This window comes from Anopheles darlingi, chromosome X, assembly GCF_943734745.1.
Source record: "Anopheles darlingi chromosome X, idAnoDarlMG_H_01, whole genome shotgun sequence".
Lineage (NCBI taxonomy): Eukaryota > Metazoa > Arthropoda > Insecta > Diptera > Culicidae > Anopheles > Anopheles darlingi.
The window spans coordinates 2,415,001-2,432,500 of record NC_064873.1 but is presented as its reverse complement, the minus strand read 5'-3'; the positions used below and the strand labels follow the sequence as shown (position 1 = coordinate 2,432,500).

General features: G+C 55.0%; 5 protein-coding genes across 5 annotated transcripts in view; 2 read left to right on the top strand and 3 right to left on the bottom strand.

Annotated features, from left to right (window-relative positions):
- The window catches only part of LOC125959909 (uncharacterized), an 11,052-nt gene extending 994 nt beyond the window's left edge, over positions 1 to 10,058 (top strand). Inside the window, exons 1-3 of the mRNA XM_049692928.1 lie at positions 1 to 927; positions 4,844 to 5,813; positions 5,889 to 10,058. The exon at positions 1 to 927 is cut by the window's left edge and continues 994 nt beyond it. Of these exons, the coding sequence (XP_049548885.1) occupies positions 1 to 927; positions 4,844 to 5,813; positions 5,889 to 7,494 (3,503 nt within the window). The 3' untranslated portion in view covers positions 7,495 to 10,058. The remainder of the gene's footprint in view (positions 928 to 4,843; positions 5,814 to 5,888) is intronic.
- On the bottom strand, positions 1,147 to 7,686 carry LOC125959945 (aminopeptidase N). Its single transcript, XM_049692993.1, has 7 exons — positions 7,609 to 7,686; positions 3,595 to 4,722; positions 3,420 to 3,498; positions 2,566 to 3,329; positions 2,097 to 2,486; positions 1,679 to 1,993; positions 1,147 to 1,542 (listed from the first exon to the last, which is right to left on the bottom strand). The coding sequence occupies exons 2-7, from the start codon at positions 4,719 to 4,721 to the stop codon at positions 1,278 to 1,280; spliced, it is 2,940 nt and encodes a 979-aa protein (XP_049548950.1). The 5' UTR covers position 4,722; positions 7,609 to 7,686; the 3' UTR covers positions 1,147 to 1,277.
- A 66-nt stretch (positions 10,059 to 10,124) lies between the features above and the next one.
- LOC125959939 (glutamyl aminopeptidase-like) lies at positions 10,125 to 15,726 on the top strand. The gene is made up of 6 exons (XM_049692979.1): positions 10,125 to 11,896; positions 11,981 to 12,822; positions 12,886 to 13,540; positions 13,635 to 14,229; positions 14,303 to 14,580; positions 14,695 to 15,726. The coding sequence occupies exons 1-6, from the start codon at positions 11,510 to 11,512 to the stop codon at positions 15,430 to 15,432; spliced, it is 3,495 nt and encodes a 1,164-aa protein (XP_049548936.1). The 5' UTR covers positions 10,125 to 11,509; the 3' UTR covers positions 15,433 to 15,726.
- Positions 15,727 to 15,854: 128 nt separating this feature from the next.
- On the bottom strand, positions 15,855 to 16,526 carry LOC125960094 (protein NATD1). The gene is made up of 3 exons (XM_049693287.1): positions 16,411 to 16,526; positions 16,055 to 16,351; positions 15,855 to 15,994 (listed from the first exon to the last, which is right to left on the bottom strand). Exons 2-3 carry the CDS (start codon positions 16,298 to 16,300, stop codon positions 15,881 to 15,883), a joined length of 360 nt encoding a protein of 119 aa, XP_049549244.1. The 5' UTR covers positions 16,301 to 16,351; positions 16,411 to 16,526; the 3' UTR covers positions 15,855 to 15,880.
- A 253-nt stretch (positions 16,527 to 16,779) lies between these two features.
- The window catches only part of LOC125959962 (head-specific guanylate cyclase-like), a 2,259-nt gene continuing 1,538 nt past the window's right edge, over positions 16,780 to 17,500 (bottom strand). Inside the window, exon 3 of the mRNA XM_049693016.1 lies at positions 16,780 to 17,460. Within this exon, the coding sequence (XP_049548973.1) occupies positions 17,083 to 17,460 (378 nt within the window). The 3' untranslated portion in view covers positions 16,780 to 17,082. The remainder of the gene's footprint in view (positions 17,461 to 17,500) is intronic.

Below are 17,500 nucleotides of genomic sequence, written 5' to 3'. Positions count from 1 at the left end.
ACAGTGCCCGTAAGGCGCAACTGCTGCACGATCTGCTTGGGCGTGCGTCGAAGAGCGGGAAGGGCTGCCGCACGCCGTACTATATCGATGTGACCAAGGGCGAAAGTCCGGCCGGTGCCAGCTTGACCGAGCTGACGGTCGGTGTGGAAAAGTCCCACAACTGTCTGGTGGTGCAGCGCGATGCTTGCGATGGATTGCCGGAGTGGACCGGCACCGGCGTACCACCGGCCATGCATCTGTACTTCGACCAGGAACGCCACAAGCTGCTGCTGACCGTGTACGGGCAGCGGTGGTTCTGGCGCGAGAAGCAGTCGACCCCCGGTTTCACCTGCTACACCGATGCCGGCAGCGATCTGATCAATCCGGTTCGGGTGCGTACGGTACGGGGGTACGGGAAGGCGCGGGCACGGCAACGTCGTGCCCATCCTCGAGGCAATCCCACCCCCAGCACGGAACGCGAGCCCGACGAGGAGTCGGCGCTGGAGCTGACCGAACGCAGTCTGTACGAGCTGACGCTGGTAGCCGGGCAGCCCGGGCAGTACTGGTGCGAGGCGCACCTGCTGCCTAACTTTACGCACCTCGTCACACCGGCCACGTACGCCTACCGGAAGGTGGAGGGTAGATTGTTTTTCGCGATCACGCTGGACGCGCGCACACCGGAGGCGATGCGCCCGAAGGAGTACCGGGCGCTGGTGAAGGACACCCTGAAGCGGCACCGGCATCTGGCGAAGGTAAAAGACGTTTACGGTGCGCTCAAGGACATGCAAGTGCGGCAGGCGATACCGCTACGTGATCGCGCCGTAGGGCAGCCGGCGATCGGCAAACAGAGCGAGATCCCGGTTCGCCTCGTGCTGCACCTAGCGATGGCACGTATCGAGGACTGGAGCCATTTCACGGGCGCCTGGGAATACGAGGAGAACGTGATCGGTAAGTCCACCCACCTCCTCCTCCTCCTCCTATAGATATAGAACAAACTCCACTAGTTGCTGGATTTGCTCGCCTCATTTATTAACGGAACAGCCAATAGGAATGGGTCCGAGCAGCCTGCACCCTAGTACAGGGTTCGTTTGCTACGATGCTAGCGCTAACAAGTAATTGTAGTAGTAGTAGTAGTAGAAGAAGAAGTAGTGGTAGTAGTAGTAGAATTAGAAGTAGTAGTAGCAGTAGTAGTAGTAGTAGTAATAATAGTAGTGGTAGTAGTGGTTTCGAACGCGCCTAGTATTAGCCTCAGTGAAGTGCTGCTCCTGCTGCTGCTGCTGAGAGGTCTAGAGCCGCCCTTAGCCGTAGAACTTTTGGTTCGCGACACCGTTGGTCGCGAGGAACGTGTCGAGCCACTGCTCGATCACCGGCAGGTTCTCGTCGCTCCACTTCGTCTCCTCCTTGATGTTTTTCAGCGATTTCTCGATGATGTGCTCGGCCGTCCCGAACTCACCCTGGTGCTGGACGTACAGACGGGACACCAGATCGTAGCCCTCCTGCGTGGTGAACAGACCGGTCGCCGAGTTGATCATGTTGTCCCACAGTGACTCCCGATCATTGAATCTGCACGAGCCGAGTGACAGAGAGAGAGAGAGAGAGAGAGAGAGAGAGAGAGAGAGAGAGAGAGAGAGAGAGAGAAAGTTAGGGAGGAGCTAGAACGCCTCCGACCCCCCCCCCCCCCCGGAACCCCTCTTCTTACCGCAGCTTGATCGTATCCCAGTTGTTCTTGAGAAAGTTGAAGAGGGTGGTGTAACCGGTGGAACCGCCCGATAGCATCTTGAAGATCAGACTGATGTCATTGTCGGTGAAGTTACCATTGTTCTCGAGCACCGTGATCGTGAGCAGCCGCTCGATCTTGGACGGTTGGCTCGGGCAGCCGGCGAGCGTCTTCAGCAGGTAGGTCCGCTCGCTCTTGACGCGCCCCTCCGGGAAGTTGATGACCCGCTGCAGCCCGAACTCCCACTCTTCCCGGGTGCCCCACTTGAACACCGGGCAGATGTACTGGTTGGCGACGCTGCGGAAACAGCAAAAAAAAAAAACCCCGGGGGCACCACCAAACCACAACCACATCAACAGTAACAACCTGGTCTGGGTAAAAGCCCCCCTCCCCTACTTACGGGTTGCCCATTTCCGGATCGGCACTTTCCATCCACTTCCGGAACGCGCGTTGCGCCTCCTCGATGCACGGTTTGTAGCCGGCGCGACACAGGAAGCTCTTGGCGAGGGAGCGCAGGTTCGTCTCCCAGCTTTCCTCGTGCTCGGTCGACTGGCTGGCGCCCACCAGCTCCTCGTACAGTGGCGTCAGCAGCGTCCGGACGTACGTCTCGAACTTCTTGTGCACGGCCGACATGTCGATGTGACGTCCGATATGATCGATCAGCGTGAACACGGGATTCCACACCAGATGGTTACGCTCGTGCAGCATAAACAGCGTCATGTTGAAGGCGGTCGCGAAGTTCAGATCACCGGCGTACGCCAGATTCCACGCATCGTGCAGCAGCTTGGCCCTGGCGATGGGATCGGTTGTAGTTTAGTCAGTCTAGTAGTCCTGTCTCGTACCTGGCTAGTCAGCTAGTCTCTACCTACCTGGTGTAGGGCGGAATCCGGTGTCGACCTGCCTCCGTCTGCAGGTAAGCGGCGAGCATGTTCCAGTTCCGCTCGTCGTAGTTAACCGGGAACGGACCGATCTCTTCCGGGTTGACGATGATGAACTGGTCGGCGGCCGGCATCTCATCGAGCTCGACCTCACGGACCTGCTTCATCCACTTGGTCGCACTGGTGTTGGTGAAATCGAGCGTATCCTGCGTCACGATCACCAGCGGTATCCACCAGAGCATTTTGTCCTGTTCCGGCACATCGTGCGGACGTTCACGCAGGTACAACCGCTGGGTGACGGTGGCCGTACCCTTCTCGTACGCTCGCACCACCCGCACCATCGGGATGCGATCCTTGGTGATCCACGAGTCGACGATCTCGTTCACGGTGACCGACTCGCATAGGCGGCCATCCAGGTGCGCCTGCTTGGTCAGTGCCTCCCAGACATCGTCACCGTAGAACGTCCGGTATTCCCGGTGCTGGATGAACTTCTGCAGCCCCTGGCGGAACGTGTCGCCACCGAGCGTAAAGTTGAGCATGCGCAGGACCAGCTCGGTTTTGCTGCAGGTCGTCTCCTGCTTCATCGCGGTGATGCGCGAGTGCGGGTAGCGCTTGCTGAACTCGTAGTAGATCGAGTAGAGAATCGTCATCGGCCACTTGCCCTCGAACTCGGGCGCACCGTCGATCTGGATGGCGGTGTCGGCCGAGAGGAAGCCGGCGATTGCCTTGTTCACGTGCGCATCGCTCCACCAGTGCTACAGATGCCCCGGGGGAAGATAACAAGCGGAAGAAGAGGTTAAAAGAAGAAGAAGAAGGCACTAATGGACGATGACGTGTCGTCTTACCGGCGTAATCCACGAGCCGAGCCACTGATAGATCAGCTCCTGGGCTAAACTGTAGTACCCCTGCTGCAGTTCACTTTCCCTGTTTTTTTTAATGTTACGGTTGTGTCGAGGAGGAGAAGAAGAGGAAAATAAGAGATGGGGCAATAACTCCGGCCCCGGGGTCCCTAGTACTTACTTGAACACGATCAATCCCCAGTTGTCGGCCGGTTTGACGTAGGAGAAGCCTGGCAGGGCGACAATGTCCAGCTTGTCGAGCGGTAGCGCCACACCCCAGTACGCCTCCAGCTTGCCCAGTATCAGCCGGACGCGCTCGCCTACCTGTGCGACGTTCGCGTGAAAGTCCGACCGTGCCCAGATGCGCACCTGCTTCAGACCGGCCACCACCGGGCTGGTGTCGTTCGATCCGGACGGTGTCGCGTCCTGCGGTCGGACCTGCGTCAGGTCGGACACGAGGAAACCGAACGCGAACGTCGACATCGGGGGGGTCCGTTCGAACACGTCGATCACGTCGAGCGGTGAGCCGGAACCGGGGGCGAGCTCCTCCGTACGCAGCAGCTCGGTGTTGAAGAGGACATGGTGCGTCTTGGGTCGCACGATCGCCACCTGGAACGGTACCTTGTACGCGGGCTCGTCGAAGCAGGGAAAAACGCGGCGCGCGTTGTGGGGCCGGAAGTAGGTACCGATGTACTTGTGTTCCGAGCTTAGGGTGTCGTCATCGTCATCGCCGTCATCGTCGTGTTTCGTGGTATCACCGTCGACCGTCGGTTTCGGTGCCCGCTGACGGTACTTGCCCTCGAAGATGCCCTCCGTGTTCTCCCAGATGTTACCGTTGAAGTGGAGCCGCACCTCGTAGCTGGTCCCCACGACCAGATCGTCGTGGAAGTAGATCACCAGCAGTGGCTTCTTCGGTACACGGTCAACGCGCCGGATCCGTAGGGGCGATGGCGCTGGAACTGCAGCGTCCGGTTCGCCTCGCGGTGCTGGTAGCGGTACCACCGCCAGGTTCACCTCGTCCACACGCAAATCGTGGTGTGCGTGCAGGGTGATCTGGTTGGTGCGCTTGGTGCACAGCATCGTGATGTTGACGCTACCGGTGAAGGTAGCTCGATGGAGGTCCGGGTGCAGGTACAGCGAGTAGCTCACCGGTACCAGGTCCGTTGGTAGGCGCACGTCCAGGATCAGCTGGTTCGTCGACGACAGGTCGATGCTGCGCCGTATTCGGTATTCACGCCACGTGTACCCACACGGCAGCAAACCGACCAGGGCCGTGCACAGCAGCAATACCAGCGTACACCGTCCCATCCTTTTTTTTTAGGGAGAGAGAGAGAAAGAACGGGAAGAGAAGGTGTTAGGATGTTCTTTGTTCTAGCCTATTCTATCTCCGAATTAATTAGTCTCTCTTCTCAAAAATCCTTTTCCCTCAGCACTACCAGAACCGTATCTGGCCATCTATCGGATGCGCCAGTGTTTGCGCGATGCCTTCGAGATGGTGGCCAGCAGCAACAGCAGTGACGCCGCTCCGTTCCGTGTGCTTGGGGTGAACAGCACCGAGTACTGTCTACCGGATCGTCTATCAGGACCGTCAGCGCACGGGCACGTCTGGTGGACGGCCCGGCTCGGGGAAACGATTGCACCCCAGAACCTGTGCGTGGTCGAGCGGTTCGGTTTGCCACCGACGCGCCACTGTCAGGGTGACTATCTGTACGGATGTGCCTGGAACCACGACGACGACGACGACCGGCAGCAGCCTGCGACCGGCCCCAACCGTCGGTTACAGTGTGCACCGATCCAGCCGACAACGACCGGTGCCCTGTACCAGTATAGTGCCGCACCGCTCAACGACACACAGACGGTACGGGAGGCCCTCGGTACCATCGAGCAGGTACTGTCCGGATCGGCCACCCTCATACCGGCCGATCTGTTCTACATCGCCAAAACGCTCGACAATGCGCGCGATGGACTGTTGCTACCGGCGCTGCTCACCGATCCACAGCTCTACTGCAACATCACCGCCATCATGAGCCGCATCATGTACGTCAACGACTCGCTGGTGACCGTTTCGCAGCGTGCCCTCAACACCACCAACATACTGCTGTACGCGACCGAAACGATCGTGAATCAGCTGTTACCGGAGACGCTCGTTACCGGGAGTGTCGCCCGATCGTTGCGCTACGACTGTGAGCAAGGCCGAACAAGTGGTATCCAGTCCCTTGCTGAGACCGCGACCGAGCACGGTGGTACGGTGGTGTTCCGGAGCGCCCGGTTGATTGTGTTGATAGCGGATCCGACCGTAGCGAACGTCTCCGGGGTGGCACTGTTCCGGGTGGCATCCGTTCTCCCAGAAGAAGAGTTCTCCCATCACGGGGAGGACGATTTTACCAACTACACGCTGAAGTAAGTGACCCCCCGGCACCCTTTTCCCCCCTTAAAACCACGTTCACTTTCTCTCATTCACCCTTCCGATTCCAGGTTCCTGTATGCCAACCAATCGCAGGAGGCACTGCTGGAGGACGAGGGCCTCGAGATCGGTGCATTCATACCGCAGTCCGTCCTCGACGGGCTAGCAACACTGTATAGCGCCATGCAACACACTACCATCGAGGAAGAACAGGAGGATACGGCAAATGAGCAGCAGCAGGAGGAGGAGAAGGAGGAGGAGGAAGAAATGGAGGAGATCGGTACGACCACAGAGCGGTTGGTGGTGACAGCATCACCATCATCACCACCACCACCACCACCACCGGTGCGCATCGTCATCACCATCTACTACAACGACCGGGCATTCCGGGAGACCCGCAATGGGACGATTGCGCGCCCGAACGCCAAAATCATCAGCGTCAGCCTGCCGGGCTATGGTTCGCGTATGCCGGACGAGATACCGATCTTTACCCGGGAGCACCGAGCCAGCAGACAGCGAAACGAAACCGGCCGCTGCGGTTACTGGTCGTTCGAGCGGCGCGACCGCGAGTTTGGCCGCTGGGCGTACGAGGAGTGCCGGTTGCGGGGGGAGTCGGGGGCGCGCAAACTGTGCGCCTGCTACCATCTGACGTCCTTCTCGCGCCTCACGATGGATACGCAGCTGGTGGAATCGGTCGGTGTCTCGCAGAAGCTGATCGCCGATCAGGCATCGTACGCCCTGGACGTGATCACCGCGATCGGTTGCTCGCTGTCGCTGCTCGGTGTGGCGGGTATCGTCGCGACCGCCCTCCTCTTCCCTTCCTGGCGCTCGAAGGCGAGCAGCAAGATACTGCTCCAGCTGTCCGGTGCGATCGCCATCGAGATGATCATCCTGTTCGTCGAGGGTCCGGACATCGATGTGCGGCGCATCAGCCGGATCGAGTGTGCCCTGCTTGGCAGCACCCTGCACTACATCATTCTCGTCACCTTCCTGTGGATGCTGGTGACAGCGTACCTGCAGTTCCAGCGCTACGTGAAGGTCGTCGGTCGGCTCCGACCGTCCCACTTCATCCTGAAGGCGACCACCCTCTGCTGGGGGTTGCCGCTCGTACCGGTCGCCACCTTTCTAGCGGTGGACCATGCGCTCTATCTGAAGCGTGACAACCTGTCGGACATTTGCTACCCGCACGGGGCGGCCCTCTGGTACGGGTTGCTGCTACCGATCGCCGTCATCATACTGCTCAACTTTGTCAGCTTCGTCGTCGTGCTGTACCACATCTGCACAATCCGCACGGAGCGGAATCGACCGGCGGTGGCGGCGACGGCGACGACGGCGACCGGTAAGGTGACCGAGCACGACCTCACGCTCGCCCAGCTGCGCCTCTCCGTCTTTCTCTTCTTCCTGCTCGGGTTACCGTGGATCTTCGGTATGCTGACGACCGGCACGGAGGAGAAGCTGTTCGCCTACCTCTTCTGTCTGACCGCACCGGTGCAGGGGTTCGTGCTGTTTCTGTACTTTGTCGTGATGGATCCGGTCGCACGCCGGCTCTGGCTGGTGCGGTTGCACCGCTGGACGTTCCTCACCAGCGGACGATCCCAGCAGAAGGGCAGCAACCACACGGATATGGAGAAGGAAACGACTGCCACACGGAGCACCTCGCTCAACACGCAGCTCTAGAGGAGCCAGCCCCATCTGCCATTTGATAGTAGACCGCTCGCCTGCTCGCTCGCATGCTCTCTCTCTCTCTCTCACACACACACATTCTTTCCCCGTTTTCTCTTTGTCGCTTACCTCGCCTAGTAATCACCCCGGGAGCAGTTGGAACCGGGATCCTCTGAGTTCGATCTGCTGTTCGATCTTTAAAAGAGAGTCCACTTGGGCTCTGTTTTTTGTTGTTGTGTTGCTTAACGAACTAAAAGGAACCGCACACACACACACACACACACACACACACCTCACGCACTCCAGTAACAGTTTACACGAACGCACGGCTGGCTCCTCGACGGTGTTCTGCGTCCACCTGACTGTGGACCTAAGGAGTAACTGAGCGACGCCCTTTCGCAAATGTCGCTGCCGAGCCAAGGCACCACGCAACCGACACCACGATCCGCCCGCGAGGGGTAGGAGAAGGGTTTTCGGATTGGGATACGGGACGACGGTACGACGGTTGACGCCACACAGTTAGAGAAGCGCAAAAGTTCGTTAGAAGCGCAAAAGTGAAATACGATTATCCAATCGAGCGGTCCGGAGCGGTCCTTTTCCCCCGGTGTCACTCCCCGGCATTGTGGCCTCATATGATACCCTTTCACGCACCCCCTTCCTCCCCTTCGAATACGTCTGATTACGGGACATTATTCAATTTATCCCTGCTGGAGCTGGAAGACCCCCCCGGAGATGTGGTGGTATGGGCAGGAATTGAAGGAGATTCATTCGTTTAACCACTTCAGCACAGTACTCTTTAGCAGTAATGGTGGTGCTGGTGGCCCTGTCACATTACTACGCCGCCACCAAACGCCGCACGCCTCTGCTGCGCGATATCCGGCTGGTATCCGCATCGCCTTCAACGCGTCAAACGCGTCAATCTTCAGTTCTCGTGACGTTTGTGTACTCGTGACGCTCAGCTCAGCGAGCCGCAAACAATGCTATGTTGTGAAGGTCCTAGAAGCAGATCGGTGGGACACTGCCTAGTGCCACACACCAGATTGCGCAAGATAGTTTGCTTCTACGCTCCTGCGTATCTGAGTAGCAAACCCTGAGCAATTGCGAGACGTCGAGAGTTCAATTGAGGCCCATGTTGACGCTACTAACTATGAGGGAGGTGTTGAAGGGGGGTGGGTGGGCACTACAGTATAATTGAAATGGAGCCACTTCTGAACCACTCCGAGACGCCAAACCGGACGTGATGGGTTCGTTTAACGCCAGCCTCCTCATCCTCCTTCTGGTGAGTGCTTGTACTGTCAAGAAGCGAAGTGCATTAACCATTTCTCTGCGCTACTAGGCACACACACACACACACACACAAGCGCGTGCGCACGCGTGTTGAAGGACCAATTTACGCAGCGTTTAGCTTAACTTTGTGGTTTTTTAGGGTTCTGATTCATGTTTTTCTCCCACAACGGCTACAAACGGCGCAGCAAACTAAGTAGTACAGCAGACAGCAAATCTGTCAAATGTCGAGGATAGCAACATGAAAGTGATATGCATTATTTTGACCAAAGGTAACTTAATATGTTAACCTAATAAATGCTACAATGGCAGTGGTGTAAGGTCAGAGACAGACCGCCCCACCCGTGGACCATTGTCTCCATGCCTCGGGGCCATTCTGTCACAACCATGATAAGAGAGTTATCACATCTGTCGCAGCAGCACCGGCGCCAGCCTCTTTCTAATCTCGTATAGCTGCAGGCTGCAGGCACTAGCCTCCTGATAAGTAAGACCCATGATTGCTTGGCAATGGGATTATCCCGCAGTCGATCGATCATTGCAGTCGTTGCATAGAACCACGCCCTGGTCCATATTTATTCACTGAAGGGAATCGCTGCGTGACCACGGTAACTGGAAGAAGATTGAACTGAAGCTGAAGCATCCCAGCACAGCAGGGGGTGCGTCAACAGCAGTAAACACCGTGCACCGTCTCGCGCCTCCTTCGTTCCCACAGGATAACCGCAGCCTTGCCTTCTATTTAAGCAAATGATGATGCGTTTGTCCCGATAGCGAGAGCTGGCGATCGACCGAAAGAACCGAGACAGAAGACCCGCGGAGACACTCACAGCAATGGGGCAAACGTCATTCAACCGGCAGGTAGGCAGGTTTAGGTCAAACAAGATATAAACTCGTTTCGTTTCGGATTTGCATGAAGCACAACTACAACACACAGCAACAGGGGACCACAGAAGGTGGAATAGGGAAGGAAAAAAAGAGCAAAACAGGAAGCAGAAGCAGAATGCAAAAGAAAAAAAAAACACACACATTTCTCTCCGATCAAAGACCTCCGTCGTTGCTTCCGTTGCTCGCGAGATCGGAGGGCGAGAGCGTGCGAAGAATGGGCCCGATATTCGGAACCAAATCAACCGGACCAACCTGGCCACGGTCATCTAAACATACGGTACGTCCGTTCTTATATGTGTTTAGAAAAAATCTGGACGCGGCCATGGCCTTGGTCCATATATTGAACAATGAAATTGAAATGTTATATTAAAATATTATTTAATAAAATTAACATATTCGATTGAATAATCTTGCAAGGCAGCACAGTCTGAAACGTTGGTTCCAGTGAAAATGTCAACATTGCCTATCAGTTGGTAGGGGTTGGGGAAAAGAGGAATCAGTATTTGACTCACTCAACATCTTTTTCCAGATTCTGAAAATTACAAAGCTTTTTTATTCCATTTTCTATCAATAATGCTATGTCGTCGATAGTGTGTGGGCCGCCTGAAGAAAACCATCTAATCCCGACACAAGCAGGCCCCAATTCCGCTTCAAATTAGCGGCAATTTACGAATCAAGCAAGCAAGCAAGCGGGCGTTTGCAGGTAGATGCAGGCAGGCCGAGATGAACAAGGGGATGAGTGCTTCTAGAATCCCCCCCCCCCCTCTCGCTCCACTCCTCCACACCCCTCTTCTGGGCTGGTCTGGTGGAAGACTGAAAGATCCTGATTGCCGGATCACCGCGGTTGATTGTTCAGTGCGGTGGTGTTACGTCGACACGGTATTTACACGATGATAAGTCGCAGCAGCACTGCAGGTTGGTTCTGTTCGTTGTGTGTTTCTTCGCTTTCGTTGGTGCGCACTAGAGGGAAGGGAAGACGGCAAGCGGGGGGGCCACCACCACCGCCATTGTAGCCGAGCAACAACAATAAAACCAAACCAAGGCGGTCAGGCGGGCAGGCGGGCGAGCGGGCGAGCGGGTGGCCGGGCTATTGTTGGCCTTGAAATGCTGTTGCAGCATTGTAGTGGCGCGCGCGGAATAAGAACACAACGGTCCACTTCTACTGAATGAGTAGCAGCAAACGACACGTGGAGAAGTAGCAGGGGAGGAGGGGCGAGATCCAAAACGAGCAACGAGGGGGTGTTCCAGTCGAGCTAGAAGAGAGAGAAAGAGAGAGAGAGAGAGAGAGAGAGAGAGAGACAGAGACAGAGAGAAACACGGCACACAAGCGAGTAAGCAACGGGGAGAGAACGAGAACGAAAGAGCGAGTGAGCGATCGACCGAAGGGGAAGGTAAAGGGAAATCGCCATCAGACCACCGCGGATTGTGTACGGAAAGCGCGCGAAGGGAGGGGGTTTCATTTTTTTTATTTTTATGTTCCGCATTCACACAAAATTCGGAACGAGTACGGAAATGAGACGGAGGACTAGGAGCAGAACAGATAGAAGAGGCAGAAGAGGAAGTACAACAAGAAGCAGAAGGAGAAGAAGAAGGAAGAGGAGCGGAGGTCCCAGGTAGTATCGATAGAGCCTGTCTCGCCGCTTGCTTCGCAGCATCCAGTTGCGACGGATCCGTTGGCGTGTCGCGTGCGCTCGATCTAACCCCGACGACTGGTTTTGGCGCCGGGTGCTGGTGGTTTCGCTGGTTCCTTGACACACCACACCAAGCAAACGAACACGACACGAGCGAGACAGTGATTACCGCCCCAAAAATACCGCCGCGATTGGAAGTAAGCGGTCTGGTGGTGTGAGAACCCGGATAAACGATGAGCTCGGAGGAGCGAGACCACAAGATAGTGCTCCGGTACACCGGTCAACTCTCACCGGCCGCCCATTATCACCAGCATTACACCCATCAACCAGCAGCATCGCCGTACGGGCATCATCATCAACAGCAGCAGCAGCAGCACCATCATCATGGCGGACCTGCGTCCAACAATAACAACAATGGTAGCCATCACCAGATCGGGCCACGGTCGGAATACATGTACGCCGGTGTTCCACCGGTGGCTGATCACGAGAACGACGAGTACGAGCGGAAGGGGGGCTGCTTCGTGTCGATCTGCCGTGGCATCAGCATCGCGGTGCTGATCTTTGTCCTCATCTTCTTCCTCTCCTTCACGATCTTTTTCAGCACGAAATATGCGTACGAGGTAAGGGCGCAGAAGGGGGAAGGGGGAGGAGGAAACTGATCTGATCCACGGTCTAATCGCAAACAACGCACATTTCCCCTCCAGCACAAACCCAACCTGACGCTGGAGGACTTTCTGAACCACCGGGCGTACCTGATCGATAAGCGTTCGCGCATACCGAAGCACGTCATCCCAAAGCACTACCGGCTGTTCGTGGAGCCGGTGTTTAACGAGACGAGCAACCCGTTCAGCTACAGCGGCATCGTTTGGGTGACGGTGACGTCGAAAAAACCGAACAACAAGCGGATCGAGCTGAACGTGAAGAACCTGCGCATCCGGATGGAAGATGTGGCGGTGCTGAAGAGCATCCGGCTGACGAACATGGACTTTGACGAGGATCTCGATTGGGATCTGAGCGAGGAGGATCTGTACTCGCTGCCGCGGTTGAATCGCCGCCGCCGTCGGCGCCGCCAGGCTGAACCAACCGTGAACATGGCGTCCCGTCCCGACAATCGATCCGCAACCGCGATGAATCCGGTAGAGCGGCACGAGGATGAGCGGCAGGGCGACCCCCAGCCAGAGAACAGTGCCAGGGAGGTAACGGATGACGAGGATGGCGAGGGTGAGGCAGTAGTGGATGTGACGCTATCATCATCATCACCACCACCACCACCAAAACCAGTGATCAACAGCGACAGCACCGAAAATGCGACCGTGATCGACAAGTCCAAGTTCTACCACCATCCCGTTTTTCCGGCCGACGATTTCGTCACGATCAAGATCCTCGACCTGGAGTTTGACGAGTCGAACGAGAAGATGATCATCTTTCTCGGCACGGAGATGAAGAAGGACATCTACTACATCGTCAAGGTGAACTTTACCGGCAACATGACCAACGACAAGGGCCTCTATTACACGCACTACGAGGATGATGGACCGGCGCACAAGTAAGTAACACTACGTACTCGAGAGTACGTATTTTGTCCTGGCTACTTTGCCCCCCATTGCAGACACTTTGCTGCGGCGGTGCTGGAGCCAAACAATGCCCGGCGGCTGTACCCGTGCATGGACGATCACAACTTTCGCTCACCGTTCGAGCTGAACATTGCGCGGAGGAGCAACATGAACAGTGCGTCGAGCCTGAACCTGGAGATGTCGGAACCGATGGAGGAGGGTGACCTAGTGGTCGATACGTACAACACGACCGGTATGGTGCGCGCCTCGGAGATCGGGTTCGTCGTGACGGATATGGTACCGGAGCGGTACAACATTACGCAACGGGTGAGCCTGCTGGCCTACACCCGAACGCGGTACGACGAGCACATCAAGAACACGACCGACATCTTCTCGCGCGTCATCCACATCTACGAGCAGTACCTGGGCGTGCTGTTCCCGTACGAGACGATCCGCTACGTAACGATACCGAACGCCGATCATTCGATCTACGAGATCAAGGAGGGTATGATTCTGTCGAGCGAGAAGCGGCTCATCAACGCGGACCACTACTTTCCACCGGTTGTGCCGGGGGTCCATCTGGTGCAAGTGGTGGTCGCTAACGAGCTGGCGAAGTTACTGATTCACAATCTGGCCGATTACAAGAACAAAGAGACGTACTGGTTGCACGAGTCGATTCCGCTTTACCTAGAGTCGCTAGCGTTACGCAATGTAAGAATCGTCTGGTCGACTCGGGAGGGCTGCTTGCTAGTGGTTTTGTAACGTGTTTTCCTACTATTCTACTATTCCTTCTTATTCCCATTAGCTAACGGCCGCCGGATCGACCGTGTTGGATGATTTTCTGCTCGAAGGCCGGCTAAGATCGATGCGCGAGGAGATGAACACGAAAACGTCGGCGCTCAATATTTTTACCAACCACTGGGAGGAGGATACACATTTCGAGCTGGTCAAGTACAAGGGTCTGAGCGTGCTGCGCATGATGAACTACACGCTGGGCGTACAGGCCTTCGATCGGTTTCTGAGCGATTACTTCCGGTTGCGGAATGACAGCGAATCGATCGATGTGATTGACATCCTCAGCCGGGATAGCCACAGCCGGCTGGATGAAGTGTTCAGCAGCTTTCTGCACAGCTGGAGCAGCCTGGAGAAGTACCCGATCATCAACATCCGGCACAACAATGCTTCCGGGTACTTTGAGCTGCGCCAGATACCGCTGCCGTTCGAGGAGGAGATCGATCAGCTGTGGACGGTGCCGGTTACGTTCATCAACAACACCAACCATCGGTTGTTCGCAGAGAAGGTGCGGTGGCTAACCGATAGCGACAATTTGCTCGAAATTAAATCCAGTGGGATGGCCTTCAACAACGGCTCGTGGATCATTATCAACCCGAGCGGAATCGGTAAGCTCTTACCGGGTGACGCCACTGCCACCAATAGATGCTCCAGATGCGCATGCTCTTCTTCACCTTCCAGGTTACTATCGTGTGAACTACGAACCGCAGCACTGGATCCAGCTGGCACACGTACTGAACCGGCACTTTCACAAGCTGCCATACACGACACGCGCAATCATTGTGGATGATGCGTTGAATTTGGCTCGTCTCGGGCTGCTCAACTACTCCATCGCGTTCAATGTGGTTTCGTTTGTGAAGAAGGCGAACGAAGACTACCAGCCCTGGAAGCTGGTGCTGAGCAACCTAGAGTTTGTGATGCATGCAACGGAGGATTTGCCTAATTTCCATCACGTCGAGGTGAGCGGGCTAGTTCTTCTGTTAACCCTCCGTCGCTAATGATGATCTCGCCACGGCTCTTTGGAGGTGCTAATTCGAGCTAACAAACTAACGCACCACTCTATTACACGGCAGCGCTTCCTGGAGTATCTCATCGTGGCAAAGTATGACGAGATTCGGCGGGCCGGCAATACGGTGCGCTACAACCCGTTGGTCGAAGAGCTGATCGTGCAGTGGGCGTGCAAGCTCGGCGTTAATGACTGCGTCCGGCGGCACCGGGAACTGTTCGAGGAGATATTCAACCGGACGAGGGTACCGTTTGCGCTGCCGGAAGAGCAATTGCAGCGCATTCTGTGCACGACGATCCGTTACAGTGGGCTCACGGAGTGGAAACAGGTGGAGCAGGAGTACCTGCGAACAGACGATATCAACTATCAGCGCATGCTGGTCAAGAGTCTGGGATGTACGCGTGAGATTCGGCTCATCAAGCGGTTGCTCGGGCTGCTGCGCCATCCACGCTTCAGCATGTACACCAAGGAAATTCTGACGTCGATTAGCGAAAACAAGGTGGCCCTGAAGTACACGATGGATTATTTGTACAACGAATGGATCGAGGTACGCCGCTACCTTACGCTGTACGATATATCGATTTTGCTGCGCAGCATCTCAAACAAGAACGAGTTTCTGATGTACGAGCAAATCTTCTTCCGCTACTCGTACACCTTCCAGACGATGGACAAGGAAATTCTAAAGCGGATGCGGGACATGATCATGAAGTTGCTCCGGTGGAGGGAGGAAGTCGCACCGATCATCGAGTTTGAGCCGTTCCATTTCGAAGCGAATGAGATGGCGGACACAATCACATTTCTCTAGTTTTAACGATCTCATACTGTATGCATTTCTAGGATGCCTTGTTGAACTTGTGTTACCCTTGTATAAGGCCATTTATAGATTGAAAGATAGGTTTTAGGCGCTGGTTAATACGGCGGTTTAGTTGTAGTCGTGTACCCTTCTGCACTAGCGCACCTGAAAGTCTGAGATCCGCCACTAACATCCCTGAGAAGATAGTGCTAGCCAGCTATTTGAGCGAAAATTCGCGAGCGTTCACAGGAAAACGCCACCCATCGCTACCTGTCGGAAGAACATCTTTCAATGAACGCACACTGTGTGTATTGTTGATGTGTTTCACTCTTTTCTATTTTGTGTCACATGGTGATCATCCACACTAATGCAGAAATCCTAGTCTTATGGATCCGATTAACCACTTGTTCGAAACACTAGATGCTACAAGTGACAATAAAACTAAACCGAAAGCAGCTTGTTATCGCGCAACATAGGCGGCATATTTCGTTTCATTATCTTTGTAGTACTTTTGGGTGAACTCGCACTCTAGCTTCACCTTCAAGTTCTGTTCGATAGCGTACTGGAATGCAGCCTGAAACAAGCATTAAAGATATGTAATTTCGTCAATACCGGAAGTGCGAGTTAATTTTACCTTCGACAATATTTTTCCCAAACCCTTGCCCTTAGCGGCGTCCGGGACAAATGTGTGCTGAAAACTAATCACTTTCCGTTGCTGATCGATCGAATACTTGAGGAAGGCGCGATTGTTTTCGTCCAGGTTAATGACAAATTTGGACAGACTGGCGTCGTTCAGCACCTCGCTGTTCAGGGCATGACTGCAGGCTCGTGTCCCCGCTAGGCGTGATGCTATAACTCTGCCAAACAGCATACAGGACATGGTTCGTTCCGCTGCAAAGGTGGCTGGTTGCAGGATGTATTATGTTTTGGGCTGCGGCAAAAATAAAGTACGAATGAACCTCTCGGTCGAAAGTGCTATCCCATGCTTACCCTGATTCAAGCTCTAGCTCATCATATGCTGGATCGAACGAACGAACAACCAAATCACCAAAAACTGGCCCAAATTAAACTGTTCGTATCGGCGGGCACATCCTATCTCTGCGAAAGTAAACAAACATCTCAGCATTGTATGAAGGCGCACAACATGAGTTGTCAAATAACTCGCTTATACAGCGACAGCATTTCGCTGTATAAGTGGCATGCGTCAGATGTTTGCCTGCTACACGGCGCGTGACAATCGTTTGCACGCCTTGTTTCGGTACACGCGTTCCCGAACGTACGCCGACCGGTACGAATCGCACGGACTGCGGTTGGAAAAGCAATTGATGAAGTATTTTTCCGAAAGACGCACACTTAGACGTTCACCGTTTTATTCTTTAAATATAATGCTCTGAAGTCAACATCACGATCACGATTTGCTAGAAATAGATCATGTATATAGGTAGAAATAGTATGGAATAATGAATTTAACGATAGCCCGCAGGAGAATGTTGCTATCCACGTTCAACATTTAGTAACATCAATAAATATCAATGGCACGCGGAGGGATGGGGGGGAGGGGTGGGGGGGGCTCTTCCCTAGCCAGAACCGTCTACCGCCCGCCCGATTCGATTGTGGTGTCCGCAAGTGCGCATTAGGAGTGCAGGGCATTAGTTAATTAGTTTAATTAATTTCTACGGTAATGGTCTCATTGGTGTCGCGTAGCGTTTGCTTCATCGCCTCCTCTATGTGCTCCTTCAATGGTCTATCATTGCCGACCGTCGGGTGCTGGTAGCCCTCGAGGAAGTAACAGGTCAAACCGCCCGAGTCGGTAAACTCCTTCGGCATACATGAGACGCTCCGGGGTGCGAACTCGAAGCAGTAGTCCGGATGCTTTACGAGCCACTCGTGCGTGGTCGGGCTGATGTTGATCTTGCAGGCCTCGCTGCCGGACTCGAACTTGTTGGCGATGGTCACATTATGGCCGAACAGACAGTATCGTGGCATTTTGCGACCGACCACCCCGGCTAGCACCGTACCCGTGTGGATACCAATGCGCATCTGAAACGAAGGAAGGGAGTTACTGTGGGGATGTGGCCAG